Genomic DNA, 16,016 nt, shown 5'->3' with positions numbered 1-16,016 from the left:
ACATTGGGGCCGCATGGCGCCGCATGTACATGCGTTGTCATGCGTTTTGGTGCGTTGTACGCCGCATGCGGCGTTAGGGCGCACCTGTCAGGGCGCGGCAAACGCAACATGTTGCATTTTTTGGGCGGCGCAGACTTCGTAAAAAACGCATGCGTCGTGTTTGCGTCGTGTTTGCGTCGTCAATGCGGCTTTTTTCCCATTGACTTGCATTGACAACGCAGACGACGCAAGTACTTGCGTCGTGGTGCGTTGTACGACGCATGCGTTTTCCAATAAAAAATGCAAAACATTGTCTAGACTTTGTGTAGACACTAAAAAAACACTATATATATATAAAAAAGGGGGTTTGGCATTGTCTTTCACAAGGCTAGCTACAGAGAAGACTGACTGAAGGGAATCTGCTTTCCAAACATGTAAGTATATATTTCTCTTTGCATATTTTTTATTCTGTGTTTTATTTATTGATTTTGATTTAATTTGTGCAATGTTTGGTCTGTGCTATTGTACGGTTATGGCACTGTGGGTTGTATTGAAAAATTGTTTTTTTTAATCTGGTTTTGATGTACTTCTGGCGTTATATGCTGGCGTTTGTTGTCTTCGGCCTTGCTTGGTTTTGGGTTGTTCTGGTGTCATGCAGTTGGTCAATGTCTTTAAATTTGGCAGATTTTTTTTTGAAATTTCTGGTGCATGTCTTTTTCTGGTTTCTATTGTTGGGGGTAACCGTATGGCGTTTTTTATTGGCTCATGTCTTGCTGTGTTTTATTATGCTGGGGGCATTTTTTTTTCTTTCCTTGAGTGTCTTTTCTTGCTGGTGGGGGGGGCTACATTTATGATGTTTCATTTGTATTGTATTGTTCTGGGCTGCTATATGCCATTCTATTTTCAATTGTATTTTACCTTTTTTTGGGGGGGTTTAAACTCTGATGGTTTTACGTCGTTTTCCCTATGGCTTCCGTATGTATCTCCTTTCTTGAATGTTTCCATTGACAAGTGTGTAGTATGGCCTTTATATTAATAATTTTTTTTTGTTGGGGGCCTTTTTTTAAAAATTTATTGTGTTTTCTTTTCTATTTGACTATGTTTTATCTTTTGGGTTGCTGTATATTGTAACAGCGGTTGACCCGTAATGTTTATTGCTTATTATCTAGAATGGTATTTAGCGCCTTTTTCTGATGTATTTCTGTGGATGTCACCAGATGGTGTTGTTTTGGATCATGTCTTGTTGTAATTGTAAATTATGGCGTTCATTAGTTTGCTATTTCATTGTGCCTTTTTTTTTCTGTATTTATTTTTTTGATAATTTTGTAGCTTTTGAAAATTTTACATAGGTGTCTATTTTTGCTTAATTTTGTTTGGGTCTATTCTTGTATTGTTTCTTCGATTTTATTCTCTTGAAATGTATGGCATTGTGGTGTCGCTTTTTGAGTTTGCATTGTCCTATCAGTCAACAGTCAATTGTGGTTTTTTAATGTTTTGGGCCTATTTTATTGTATGTGGCATTGGATGTGATTTTTTGCTCATTTTTTCATTGCAGCACAAACTTGCAAGAATGCCAAGTTCTTCAGAACATAGCCAATCGGCGCGGGGGAGTGCGGTGAGTAATTATGTCCAGTTGCTTACTATTAGCTGCCATTTGTAGCATTGACAATAATTTTTGTATACAATTTTTCCAGGCTTCTTCAAGTGAGGGGGAAGGCAGTCAGCGGGAGCAGAGAGATCGGGGCCAAGATGTGGCGTCAGGCCGGCGAGTGAGTATTTTTTTTTTTTAATCTTTTTTTTTTCAGTAGCATCCTGCTGTGAGGAACATTACGTTTGAGGAGCATCCTGCTTTCACTAGGGATGTTTACTAAGCTTAGGCCCCCGTCACACATACCAAGATCGCTAGCGAGATCGCTGCTGAGTCACTAGTTTTGTGACGCAACAGCGACCTCAGTAGCGATCTCGCTAATATGTGTGACCCGTACCAGCGATCAGGCCCCTGCTGTGAGATCGCTGGTCGTGTTGGAATGGCCTGGGCCGTTTTTTGGTCGTTGAGGTCCCGCTGACATCGCTGAAGTGGTGTGTGTGACAGCGATCCAGCGATGTCTTCCCTGGTAACCATGATAAACATCGGGTTACTAAGCGCAGGGCCGCGCTTAGTAACCCGATGTTTACCATGGTTACCCGGGTGCTGCAGGGGGACTTCGGCATCATTGAAGATAGTTTCAACGATGCCGAAGTCGTTCCCCTGATCGTTGGTCGCTGGAGAGAGCTGTCTGTGTGACAGCTCCCCAGCAACCACACAACGACTTACCAACGATCACGGCCAGGCAGTATCGCTGGTCGTGATGGTTGTTAAATCACTATGTGAGACGGGGCCTTTATACATTATAGATTTTCAGGGCAGCAAGTATTGGGGGAAGGTAAAATAAAGTTGAACTCCCTGCACACAAACATTCCAAAACACAGGTGTAGAAAACATCAATATACATACATCAAATGGCAAAGGATAGGGCAGAGGTACCTATCATGCCAGGTGCTGGTGGTTGTTAATATTTGCATATTTTTAACCTATTTGTTTTCTAATTTTTCTAGGTTTCACAACGGGCCCAAGGAGAGAGTGTAGATGTGGACCTCCTTATTTCAAGCATCCAGGAGCGGGGCCCGTTGTGGGACAGCCGTGACCCTCGGCACATGGACCAGGTGGTGTCTAGGCGTTTGTGGGCAGAGGTGGCAAACTCGCTGTGGGATGGCTTTGACAGTGCCTCAGCGAAGGACAAAGGCACCTTTAGTGAGTATTGCAGATACGCTGCTATGACCCATCTTGCTAGGATAAACACAACCGTGTGTGATGCGATCAACGCCTACACTTTGCATCGCACACGGTTGTTTTATCCTTTTACAATGCTAAATATGTAACAATTTTTTTGTCTTTACATTAACAGTGAAAAAGTTGAGGACCAGATGGCGATCCATAAAGGACCGTTTCAATAAGGGGATTCGTGCTGAGGAGGAGCAAGCTCGGAGTGGTGCTGCTGCGTCCAAGTCGGTGCCCTATAAATATAACAGGGCACTCCAGTTCTTAAGACCGGTCCTTGGCCGCCGACAGTAAGTATTTTGTCAACATACCATATTGCACATCCACATTGTACATTGCCCAGACACATAGCATATTGCACAGCCACATAGTACATTGCCCAGCCACGTACATTGTGCATCCACATAGTAGATTTCCAGGCCACTATATCGCAGCCACATAGTACACGTTCGAGCTACATATACACATAGTATATTTCCAAAGGAACATAGTATATTGGCCATCCATGTAGTCATCGTAGCATTTTGGCCATCCTTTAACCCTAGTGGAATGGTATATAGCCCATTAGTAATTTTTTGGGTTAGGCGTGAGTCATTGTAGTCCATGACAGGTTACGTTCTGAGTCAGGGTAGTTCTGATTGCAGGAATAATGATGACGTCTCGATCACATGATCCTAACGTCATGGCCATTCCTGCGATCAGATCAACAAAGTCTTTTTTTTAAAGTTTTTGGGTTTTTAAATTTTATTCTTGACTTTAAATTTTCTACTATTTTTTTTGACATAGGCATTATCTAGATTTGTTTTTTTAAGATGACAGGGGTATGCATTGCCTTTGCCAACTTGAATTAACAGTCATTATCTGCCGTCGGTATGTCCATGATTGTTATCGTGAGCCCTAATGCTCAGCTGGCGATAACAATCAGCAATTTATTATAGGCCACACAGACTAAGATACAGGGGATTGTAATGTTTTGTTGTGTCATGTAATGTAAATTTTTTTACAGGAGTTGGCGTATGTGATAGTTTATTAATTGAAGACTAATTTTTTCCTTTTCTTTTCACAGGACACACAGCAGCACCCTCCAGCGAGCTCCCCCCTGTGAAGCGGAACTTCATGGATCGCCATCTGACCCGTCACAGCCCTCCCACAGCGGCAGCAGGCTTGCACCACCATCATCTGGAGAACCGGCTGCCGGTACATCAGGTTTTCCCCTGCCCGAGGCCTCTGGCGCACCTTCGTTCGGGAATTCCCGACAGCGCCAGCGGGCCTCGGACAGGCCAGCCATGCCAGAATTTTTGCACTTGAGCACGGTGTTCCAGAATGGTTTCAAGGCGATGACCGATAAAATGTCCAGTATCGAACGTCGCCTTGAAGCCATTGAAGCCGAGCTCTCAAATCCGGCAAAACATTTTTTAAGCACAATTGCTAAGGGCATGGTGGAAAACCTTACGCCGGAACTCCAGATTTCGGTGATGCAGGACTGCAACAATTCTTACGTGAGGGCTCTGCAGCAGTCTCGGGTCGCGCAGTCAGCGACACTGCCCGTAGTGCCGTCGCTGGCTAGCGTGACTCCGACTACTGCTGCAGAGTCACTCCAGCCACCCCACCCTGGTCCAAGTGCCGGGCGACGCCACCACAGGCACCATACCAGTGTGCGGCCCACTCCTGCTCCTGCCAGGCCCTCATCCTCCCGTAGGAGTGCTTCTGGGGGAGATGCCGCAGAAGGCAGGAAAAGAAAAAAAAAAACACATAGGAGGCACACAGACACACACACAGAGGCACAGGTTCTGGCTGCTCCAGGACAGACACCATCTCGTCGTGGCTCTAGCCACAGCAGGAGCAGCCAGGGCCAACCAAGCCAAAAACGCAGGCGGCTTGTGTTGCCTCCTCCCTCCTCTACTGACGAGGCGGTCTCCCTAGTGTACCCTGCGGGGGGTTTGGACCTGCCATCAAGCCTCCTCGAGTATGGCGGCTCCTCCTCCTCCTCCTCCTCTACCACTCCCACTCCCAGGTCCAGAACTAGAAACTACCGGTCACCGGTGGTAGCGGATGTTGATCCCCCCTCGGCTGTTGATACCCCCTAATTTTCTTTTCCCTTTTTTTCTGTTTCCCCTCAATAAAAATTTATTTTTTTGTATACAATATTTGGTCTTCTTTTCAAGTACACTGCTCGGTAATTCACTCCGTGCGTCGTTTATTTGTGCTTCAAACACCTCATATATGCAATGTCAGACAGTATTTTTGGATTTTTTAATTTGACCGTTTCTTTGGGTGTCTTTCATTGCTGTATGAGGTGTTTCCAAACACTAAAGTGTATGAGTTGTTTTCAAAGAAAAAGGGTATGTGTCCACGCTCAGGATTGCATCCGGATTTGGTCCGGATTTTAATTCAATATTTGTAGCCAAAACCAGGCGTGGGTAATAAATACAGCAGTGGAGCATATGTTTCTATTCTACTTTTCCTAATTGTTCCACTCCTGGTTTTGGCTTACAAATATTGATGAAAAAACCTGAGCAATTCAGGATGCAATCCTGAACGTGGACACATACTGTAAAGGTACCTTCACACTTAACAATGCTGCAGCAAAACAGACAACGATGCAATTCACTGCAGCATCGCTATTTGGGAGCTGGAGAGCGGTCTGTGTGACCGCTCTCCAGCGACCAACGATGCCGAGGTCCCCGGGTAACCATGTTAAACATCGGGTTGCTAAGCGCAGGGCGCACTTCCGATGTTTACCCTGGTTACCAGTGTAAAATGAAAAAAAAAAAAAATATTCACAATCGCATCCCCCGGCGTCAGCTTCCCTGCACTGACTGAGTGACGTCCCTCACAGCAACGCTGTGCTGTGCATTCACTTTACGGCCGGCGCTCACTCAGTGCAGGAAGTGGACGCCAGGGGACGCGAAGATGAGTATATTTATTTTTATTTTTTAGTTTACAATTAACACTGGTAACCACGGTAAACATCGGGTTACTAAGCGCGACCATGCGCTTGGTAACCCGTTGTTTACCCTGGTTACCAGTGTAAAACATCGCTGGTATCGTTGATTTTGCTGTCAAACACAACGATACACGGCGATCTGACAAACAAATAAATATGGTATGGTATAAATTTTGTCTTGGAAGCAGGGTAGAAAACGTAAGAAATTTTTTTTATTAAAACACAACATTTTAAAAACAAAGGTTTCCAAGTTTTTTAGATAAGGCACATTTACATTGGTGAACTATTTTTAGCATAGTCACACCAGAATACAGTCCAACAGTTTATTACACCATTGAATCTTGCCATGACAGACGGCCAACATCTGACACAAAATAGGCCGCAAAACGGTCCCTCATCTGCGCAATTTCCACACTTGTCCTCAGAGGATGATCATGGAAATTGGGCAATGGGTTGGCTATGGTTTCATCCAGATCAACGTTCAGTCTCTCTTTGGCCAGAATAAAATTGTGGAGAACCACACACGCCTTCACCACCTCATCCACTGTCTCAGTTTTCAGATTAATGGCGGATCCTAATATCCGCCATTTAGAGACAAGGATGCCAAAGGCGCACTCCACAGTCCTTCTGGCCCTGGACAGTCTGTAATTGAACACCCTTTTCGTGTGGTCCAAGCCCCGACTTGAGTAGGGTTTCAATAGGTTGGCAGACATTTGGAATGCCTCATCCCCAACCACAACAAATGGCATCGCAGGGCCTTCGGTGTGGGGAAGAGGTCGTGGCTGGGGGAAATTGAAATTGTTGCCATATAATTTTTGGCCCATATCAGACTCTTTGAATGTGCGCGAGTCATTTGACCGGCCAAAAGCACCAATGTCGACTGCCAGAAAACGGCAGTCCGCACCGGCAATTGCCATCAGCACAGTGGAAAAATATTTTTTGTAGTTATAGAAAAGGGATCCACTTTTCCCTGGCTTGGTAATACGAATGTGCTTGCCATCCACCGCGCCAATACAGTTTGGAAACGAACACACTTCCTCAAATTTCTCGGCGTTGGCCAACCAGATATCGCTTGTAGGGACGGGTAAAAATTCTTCACGGAGGTTATCCCACAAAGCGCGGCAGGTCTCAGCAATAATTCCCGAGAGAGTGGAGACTCCAATCCGGAACTGAAATTGAAGGGATCGCAAGGTCTCTCCGGTAGCCAGGAAACTGCCAAGAAGATAAAGAAATTACATTAGTACATTGCAATTTATAAGGGTATGTCTCCACTGTCCGGAGACGCGGCGCTATCGTTGCAGCGGCGAAGCCGGTCGGCGATAAGCCCCGCCCCCTTCCTGGGACGCGATGGTGCCGGATGTGTACAGTACACATCCGGGATCATCGCACCCCTCGCCGTAGGGCCCTGTGATATACCTTGCGGGGACGCTGCGTCCCCGCAAGGTGTACGGACATGCTGTGTTCTGAAAAGACGCGCAGCATGTCCGGAGTCGCAGGGCCTCCGCGTGCGGGTTTCCACGCATAGTGGAGACGGGATTTCATAAAATCCCCTCCACTATGCTGGAACATTTGGACGCTGCTTGTTTGACGCTGCAGCGTCAAACAAGCAGCGTTTACTGACCGTAGAAACACAGCCTAAAAGTACATTGACCATACCACCCCCAAAAAAAATTAAGAAAAAAAAAAAAAAAAAAGGGAAGATGTGAACGTAGCCGAACATATCTCAGTCATTCAAACAGCTACGTACCGTAGAGTCACCAGCAGCCGTTCCTCTGCGGAAATAGCTCTCCGGAGCTGAGTGTCCTGCCTGCTAATGGCTCCTTCCACCCGACGCAGAAGATACCGGAAGCTCTCCTGAGACATCCTGGTGTACTCGAAATATTTCTCCAGGTTCTCATTCAGTTCGCCAAACAAGCTATGGTATGCTCCACGATAGGGACTTCCAGACTTCCAAGATAGGGTGTATCCAAAATCGGCGATGAATCCATCTCCGTTTTTCTCTTTCTCTTTGATGAGCACAGGCGACAGCATAGGCATGAGCCAAGGCAAATTCCATCTCCATATCCATGACGATACTGTCCATGGGACGCTCCATCATGAATACCAGCAAAATGGGAGGAATTCATGTCTGCCATGGTATATATACACAATTACATAAACACCAACCCTCTTCTAGCCATTGGTGGTCCTTATCTATTGTGTAGACACTTTTTTTTGGGGGTGGGATGAGGAATGACTCACTGCTCAAAAAAACGCATGCGGCGCAAAACGCTGCGTTTTTGTTGAAAACGCAACTGCGTTTACAAAAAACGCTGCGTTTTGCGCCGCATGCGTTGAACGCATGCGGCGCAAAACGCAGCGTTGTGTATGCGTTTTGCTGCGTTTTTGTTTGCGTTGTGCGTTGCGGCGACGACGCTGCGGCGCACAACGCAAATGTGAACGTAGCCTTAGTGGGAGATAAAGATTGGCAAGTCTGCCTCTGTGCCAGTCCTGTGTGTGGCATCTGTCTCTCATTGTGTGCCACCGAAAACCACTGTGTAATACTTGGCCATTTATTTTTTGGGGGTAAATTCTCCCTGTAAAAAAAAAAATAATTAGTGGGAGATAAAGATTGGCAAGTCTGCCTCTGTGCCATTGCTGTGTGTGGCATCTGTCTCTCATTGTGTGCCACCAAAAACCACTGTGTAATACTGGGCCATTTTTTTGGGGGGGGCAAATTCTCCCTGTAAAAAAAAAAATTATTAGAGGGAGATAAAGATTGGCAAGTCTGCCTCTGTGCCAGTCCTGTGTGTGGCATCTGTCTCTCATTGTGTGCCACCGAAAACCACTGTGTAATACTTGGCCATTTATTTTTTGGGGGTAAATTCTCCCTGTAAAAAAAATAATAATTAGTGGGAGATAAAGATTGGCAAGTCTGCCTCTGTGCCATTGCTGTGTGTGGCATCTGTCTCTCATTGTGTGCCACCGAAAACCACTGTGTAATACTGGGCCATTTTTTTTGGGGGGGGGTAAATTCTCTTTGTAAAAAAAAAAATTATTAGTGGGAGATAAAGATTGGCAAGTCTGCCTCTGTGCCAGTCCTGTGTGTGGCATCTGTCTCTCATTGTGTGCCACCGAAAACCACTGTGTAATACTGGGCCATTTTTTTTTGGGGGGGGGGTAAATTCTCTTTGTAAAAAAAAAAATTATTAGTGGGAGATAAAGATTGGCAAGTCTGCCTCTGTGCCATTGCTGTGTGTGGCATCTGTCTCTCATTGTGTGCCACCGAAAACCACTGTGTAATACTGGGCCATTTTTTGGGGGGGGTAAATTCTCCCTGTAAAAAAAAAAATTATTAGTGGGAGATAAAGATTGGCAAGTCTGCCTCTGTGCCAGTCCTGTGTGTGGCATCTGTCTCTCATTGTGTGCCACCGAAAACCTAGTGTGTAATATTGTTTTTATTTTTTTTTAAATTCTCCCATAAAAAAAAAAAAATAGTGGGAGATTAAGATTGGCATTTCTGCTTGAGCGCTGGTCCTGTGTGTGCCATCTGTCTCAAATTATTGGGGCACAGAAAACCTAGTGTGTAACATTGGGCCTGATTTTCCTTTCAGTGTCAGGCACCTATAAAGGTATATATAAATCCAACAGAAGTTTGAGTTCACCTTATAAGTTGTTTTACAGTAACAAATACCGTTACTTTGGTTACGTTTTGCAAACAATGAGGAAGTCTAGTGGAAGAAGTCGTGGCCGTGGGCGGTCATTGTCAGCTGGTAATGATGGTAGTGGTGGTGGAGCATCAGGTGGTCGTGGTAAAAGCAGTACAGCACCTAAGTCTCGAGTTGTTGAGCCAGGTTTGTTGTCTGGCTACACAATGCCTCGAACGCTCTCTTTTCTGGGAGTAGGAAAACCACTTTTGAAGCCGGAGCAGGAGGAACAAGTATTGGCTTTCATTGCTGACTCTGCCTCTAGCTCTTTCGCCTCCTCCTCGGAAAGTGCCAAATGTCAGAGCAGTGCATCGTCAGTGGATGCTCCCGGACAGGAACAAGTCGCTTCCTTGTGTCCTTCACCCAGAACAATAGTGAAGGATGCGTTAGTTGACAGAACAGGTTACTCCATGGAGCTCTTTACACATACCGTTCCTGGGTTAGACAGTGAAACAGTTAACAGGCCATGCCCATTCGAAGTTGAATCGGACATGGAGTGCACAGATGCACAGCCACAGCCAGATTACTATGCTGTTCCTTTGACTCAGACCAGAACATTGCCCTCGCAGTGTACTGAGGCAGAATCAAACCCAGCGGAGACTATGGTGCCCCGTCACGAACGCAATACCACCGGCTTACACGGTGACACAGACGAAGTTGCACACGACATAGAAGAGGAGGTCATAGATGACCCAGTTGTTGACCCCGATTGGCAGCCATTGGGGGAACAGGGTGCAGGCGGCAGTAGTTCTGAAGCGGAGGAGGAGGAGCCGCAGCAGGCATCAACATCACAACAGGTTCCATCTGCCGGGCCCGTATCTGGCCAAAAAACGCGTGGCAAAACCAAAACCAGTTGGAGGACAGCGTGGCCATCCGGTTAAAGAAGCTCAGTCTGCAATGCCTGAAAAGGTATCCGATAGTAGAAAGAGTGCAGTCTGGCATTTTTTTAAACAACATCCAAATGATAAGCGCAAAGTCATCTGTCAAAAATGTTCAACTACCTTAAGCAGAGGTCAGAATCTTAAAAGTCTAAATACAAGTTGCATGCATAGACACTTATCCACCATGCATTTGCAAGCCTGGACTAACTACCAAACGTCCCTAAAGGTTGAAGCACCCTCGGCCAATGAAGCTAGTCAGCAACGCTACATCCCTTCCCTCACTGTAAACCCACCATTTCCCGCACCACCTGCAGTATCTGTGCAGCTTTCGTCGCCAGGCCAAAGCAGTCAGGGAATCACCAGGTTTGCAGTAGGAAACACTACATGTAGGGCACCGGCAAGAATACCATCTCCAACCCTCTCTCAGTCACCCATGTCCACCGGCACCACCGCTAGTTCCACGATCTCCAGCTCTCCAGTCCAGCTCACCCTACATGAGACTCTTGTTAGGAAAAGGAAGTACTCATCCTCGCATCCGCGTACACAGGGTTTGAACACCCACATTGCTAGACTAATCTCATTAGAGATGATGCCCTACCGGTTAGTTGAAAGCGAAGCTTTTAAAGCGCTGATGGATTACGCTGTACCACGCTAAGAGCTACCCAGTCGACACTTCTTTTCTAGAAAAGCCATCCCAGCCCTTCAACAGCATGTTAAAGACCGCATCGTCCATGCACTCAGGCAGTCTGTGACTACAAAGGTGCACCTGACAACAGATGCCTGGACCAGTAGGCATGGCCAGGGACGTTACGTGTCCATCACGGCACACTGGGTGAATGTGGTGGATGCAGGGTCCACAGGGGACAGCAATATTGGGACAGTTCTGCCTAGCCCACGGTCAAGGAAAGAGTTGGCTGTAGGCGTTCGCCCCCCCTCCTCCTCTTCCTCCTTCCACCAGTCGACACTTCTTTTGCGAGAAAAGCCATCCCAAACCCTCCACCAGCATGTAAAAGACCGCATTGTCCATGCACTCTGGCAATCTGTGAGTACAAAGGTGCACCTGACAACAGACGCATGGACCTGTAGCATTGGCCACGGAAGGTTACGTGTCCATTACGGCACAATGGGTTAATGTGGTGGATGCATGGTCCACAGGGGACAGCCTACTAAGTCTGTCTGCAGTCCCTAATTCAAATTGTCCTCCACTGTCTAAATCTGAGCTTCAACCTTCTGGCTCTCCTTGAGTGCTTTTTTTTTTAAAATTGTTGTTTGTGGCCTAATACCTCTGTTTGCCGCTCCCTGGTGTTTGTCCTCAACTGTATAAAGCTGAGCTTCAACCTTCTGGCTCTCATTAAGTGCTGTTTTTTAAAAAATTGGTGGTTAGGGCCTACTATCTGTGTCTGCCGCTCCCAGGTGTTTGTCCTCAACTGTATAAAGCTGAGCTTCAACCTTCTGGCTTTCGGCCTATAGTATCAGATATTAAACTGCATTTGGCCTTCAACTTTGGTTACGGCCTACTAACGGTGTCTGCCGCTCCCAGGTGTTTGTCCTCAACTGTATAAAGCTGAGCTTCAACCTTCTGGCTCTCATTAAGTGCTGTTTTTTAAAAAATTGGTGGTTAGGGCCTACTATCGGTGTCTGCCCCTCCCTGGTGTTTGTCCTCAACTGTATAAAGCTGAGCTTCAACCTTCTGGCTTTCGGCCTATAGTATCAGATATTAAACTGCATTTGGCCTTCAACTTTGGTTACGGCCTACTAACGGTGTCTGCCGCTCCCTGGTGTTTGTCCTCAACTGTATAAAGCTGAGCTTCAACCTTCTGGCTCTCCTTAAGTGCTTTTTAAAAAAAAATTGGTGGTTGGGGCCTAATAACTCTGTCTGCCGCTCCCTGGTGTTCTCCTCAACTGAATAAATCTGAGCTTCAACCTTCTGGCTCTCATTTTTTTTTTTTTTTTTTTAAATTGGTGGTTGAGGCCTAATACCTCTGTTTGCCGCTCCCTGGTGTTCTCCTCAACTGAATAAATCTGAGCTTCAACCTTCTGGCTCTCATTTTTTTTTTTTTTTTTTTTTTTCTAAAATTGGTGGTTAGGGCCTACTAACGGTGTCTGCCCCTCCCTGGTGTTTGTCCTCAACTGTATAAAGCTGAGCTTCAACCTTCTGGCTCTCATTAAGTGCTGTTTTTTAAAAAATTGGTGGTTAGGGCCTACTAACGGTGTCAGCCGCTCCCAGGTGTTTGTCCTCAACTGTATAAAGCTGAGCTTCAACCTTCTGGCTTTCGGCCTATAGTATCAGATATTAAACTGCATTTGGCCTTCAACTTTGGTTACGGCCTACTAACGGTGTCTGCCGCTCCCAGGTGTTTGTTCTCAACTGTATAAAGCTGAGCTTCAACCTTCTGGCTCTCATTAAGTGCTGTTTTTAAAAAAATTGGTGGTTAGGGCCTACTAACGGTGTCTGCCGCTCCCAGGTGTTTGTCCTCAACTGTATAAAGCTGAGCTTCAACCTTCTGGCTCTCATTAAGTGCTGTTTTTTTAAAAATTGGTGGTTAGGGCCTACTATCGGTGTCTGCCCCTCCCTGGTGTTTGTCCTCAACTGTATAAAGCTGAGCTTCAACCTTCTGGCTTTCGGCCTATAGTATCAGATATTAAACTGCAGTTGGCCTTCAACTTTGGTTACGGCCTACTAACGGTGTCTGCCGCTCCCTGGTGTTTGTCCTCAACTGTATAAAGCTGAGCTTCAACCTTCTGGCTCTCCTTAAGTGCTTTTTTAAAAAAAATTGGTGGTTGGGGCCTAATAACTCTGTCTGCCGCTCCCTGGTGTTCTCCTCAACTGAATAAATCTGAGCTTCAACCTTCTGGCTCTCATTTTTTTTTTCTTTTTTTTTTTTTTTAAATTGGTGGTTGAGGCCTAATACCTCTGTTTGCCGCTCCCTGGTGTTCTCCTAAACTGAATAAATCTGAGCTTCAACCTTCTGGCTCTAATTTTTTTTTTTTTTTTTTTTAATTGGTGGTTGAGGCCTAATACCTCTGTTTGCTGCTCCCTGGTGTTCTCCTCAACTGAATACGTCACATGTCAACTAGTACGTCACATGTCGGGACCCCCGCTTTGATGTGCGCTCCGGCGGTGAGCGCACATCAAAGTCGCGACATGTCAGCTGTTTTTTACAGCTGACATGTGCGCGCAATAGCGGCGGGTGAAATCGCGATCACCCGCCGCTATTAACTAGTTAAATGCCGCTGTCAAACGCAGACAGCGGCATTTAACTACCGCTTACGGCCGTGCGGCCGGATATGAGCGCATCGCCGACCCCCGTCACATGATCGGGGGTCGGCGATGCTTGTACATTGTAACCATAGAGGTCCTGGAGACCTCTATGGTTACTGATCGCCGGTGGCTGTGAGCGCCACCCTGTGGTCGGCGCTCACAGCACACCTGCATTTTAGCTACATAACAGCGATCTGATGATCGCTGTTATGTAGCAGAGCCGATCGGGCTGTGCCTGCTTCTAGCCTCCCATGGAGGCTATAGAAGCATGGTAAAAGTTTAAAAAAAAAGTAAAAAAAAATGTGAAAAAAATAAAAAAAATATAAAAGTTTAAATCACCCCCCTTTCGCCCCAATCAAAATAAATCAATAAAAAAAAAAACCCAACCTACACATATTTGGTATCGCCGCGTTCAGAATCGCCCGATCTATCAATAAAAAAAAGCATTAACCTGATCGCTAAACGGCGTAATGAGAAAAAAAATCAAAACGCCAGATTTACGTTTTTTTGGTCGCCACGACATTGCATTAAAATGCAATAACGGGCGATCAAAAGAACGTATCTGCACCAAAATGCTATCATTAAAAATGCCAGCTCAGCACGCAAAAAATAAGCCCTCACCTGACCCCAGATCACGAAAAATAGAGACGCTACGAGTATCGGAAAATGGCGCAATTTTGTTTTGTTTTGTTTTTTGCAAAGTTTGGAATTTTTTTTCACCACTTAGGTGAAAAATAACCTAGTCATGTTAGGTGTCTATGAACTCGTACTGACCTGGAGAATCATAATGGTAGGTCAGTTTTAGCATTTAGTGAACCTAGCAAAATAGGCAAGCAAAAAACAAGTGTGGGATTGCACTTTTTTTGCAATTTCACTGCACTTGGAATTTTTTTCCCGTTTTCTAGTACACGACATGGTAAAACCAATGATGTCGTTCAAAAGTACAACTCGTCCCGCAAAAAATAAGCCCTCACATGGCCAAATTGACGGAAAAATAAAAAAGTTATGGCTCTGGGAACGAGGGGAGCGAAAAACGAAAACGGAAAAATGGAAAAAGCTCCGGGGGTGAAGGGGATAAATCTGAGCTTCAACCTTCTGGCTCTCATTTTTTTTTTTTTTTATAAAATTGGTGGTTAGGGCCTACTAACGGTGTCTGCCCCTCCCTGTTGTTTGTTCTCAACTGTATAAAGCTGAGCTTCAACCTTCTGGCTCTCATTAAGTGCTGTTTTTTTAAAAATTGGTGGTTAGGGCCTACTAACGGTGCCAGCCGCTCCCAGGTGTTTGTCCTCAACTGTATAAAGCTGAGCTTCAACCTTCTGGCTTTCGGCCTATAGTATCAGATATTAAACTGCATTTGGCCTTCAACTTTGGTTACGGCCTACTAACGGTGTCTGCCGCTCCCAGGTGTTTGTCCTCAACTGTATAAAGCTGAGCTTCAACCTTCTGGCTCTCATTAAGTGCTGTTTTTTAAATAATTGGTGGTTAGGGCCTACTAACGGTGTCTGCCGCTCCCAGGTGTTTGTCCTCAACTGTATAAAGCTGAGCTTCAACCTTCTGGCTTTCGGCCTATAGTGTAAGATATTAAACTGCATTTGGCCTTCAACTTTGGTTACGGCCTACTAACGGTGTCTGCCGCTCCCAGGTGTTTGTCCTCAACTATATAAAGCTGAGCTTCAACCTTCTGGCTCTCATTATGTGCTGTTTTTAAAAAAATTGGTGGTTAGGGCCTACTAACAGTGTCTGCCGCTCCCTGATGTTTGTCCTCAACTGTATAAAGCTGAGCTTCAACCTTCTGGCTCTCCTTAAGTGCTTTTTTAAAAAAAATTGGTGGTTGGGGCCTAATAACTCTGTCTGCCGCTCCCTGGTGTTTGTCCTCAACTGTATAAAGCTGAGCTTCAACCTTCTGGCTTTCGGCCTATAGTATCAGATATTAAACTGCATTTGGCCTTCAACTTTGGTTACGGCCTACTAACGGTGTCTGCTGCTCCCAGGTGTTTGTCCTCAACTGTATAAAGCTGAGCTTCAACCTTCTGGCTCTCATTAAGTGCTGTTTTTTAAAAAAATTGGTGGTTAGGGCCTACTAACGGTGTCTGCCCCTCCCTGGTGTTTGTCCTCAACTGTATAAAGCTGAGCTTCAACCTTCTGGCTTTCGGCCTATAGTATCAGATATTAAACTGCATTTGGCCTTCAACTTTGGTTACGGCCTACTAACAGTGTCTGCCGCTCCCAGGTGTTTGTCCTCAACTGTATAAAGCTGAGCTTCAACCTTCTGGCTCTCATTAAGTGCTGTTTTTTAAAAAATTGGTGGTTAGGGCCTACTAACGGTGTCTGCCCCTCCCTGGTGTTTGTCCTCAACTGTATGAAGCTGAGCTTCAACCTTCTGGCTCTCATTAAGTGCTGTTTTTTAAAAAATTGGTGGTTAGGGCCTACTAACGGTGTCTGC

General features: G+C 45.7%; 1 protein-coding gene across 1 annotated transcript; it reads left to right on the top strand.

The window, feature by feature from the left end:
- The first annotated feature begins 1,415 nt into the window (after positions 1-1,415).
- Positions 1,416-5,353, top strand: LOC143770650 (uncharacterized). The gene is made up of 5 exons (XM_077260497.1): positions 1,416-1,594; positions 1,674-1,748; positions 2,575-2,770; positions 2,925-3,087; positions 3,864-5,353. Exons 1-5 carry the CDS (start codon positions 1,469-1,471, stop codon positions 4,882-4,884), a joined length of 1,581 nt encoding a protein of 526 aa, XP_077116612.1. The 5' UTR covers positions 1,416-1,468; the 3' UTR covers positions 4,885-5,353.
- Positions 5,354-16,016: the final 10,663 nt, after the last annotated feature.

The sequence above is a fragment of the Ranitomeya variabilis genome, chromosome 4, assembly GCF_051348905.1.
Source record: "Ranitomeya variabilis isolate aRanVar5 chromosome 4, aRanVar5.hap1, whole genome shotgun sequence".
Taxonomy (NCBI): domain Eukaryota; kingdom Metazoa; phylum Chordata; class Amphibia; order Anura; family Dendrobatidae; genus Ranitomeya; species Ranitomeya variabilis.
The sequence above is the reverse complement of the archived record's forward strand: the minus strand, read 5'-3'. Positions and strand labels throughout refer to the sequence as shown.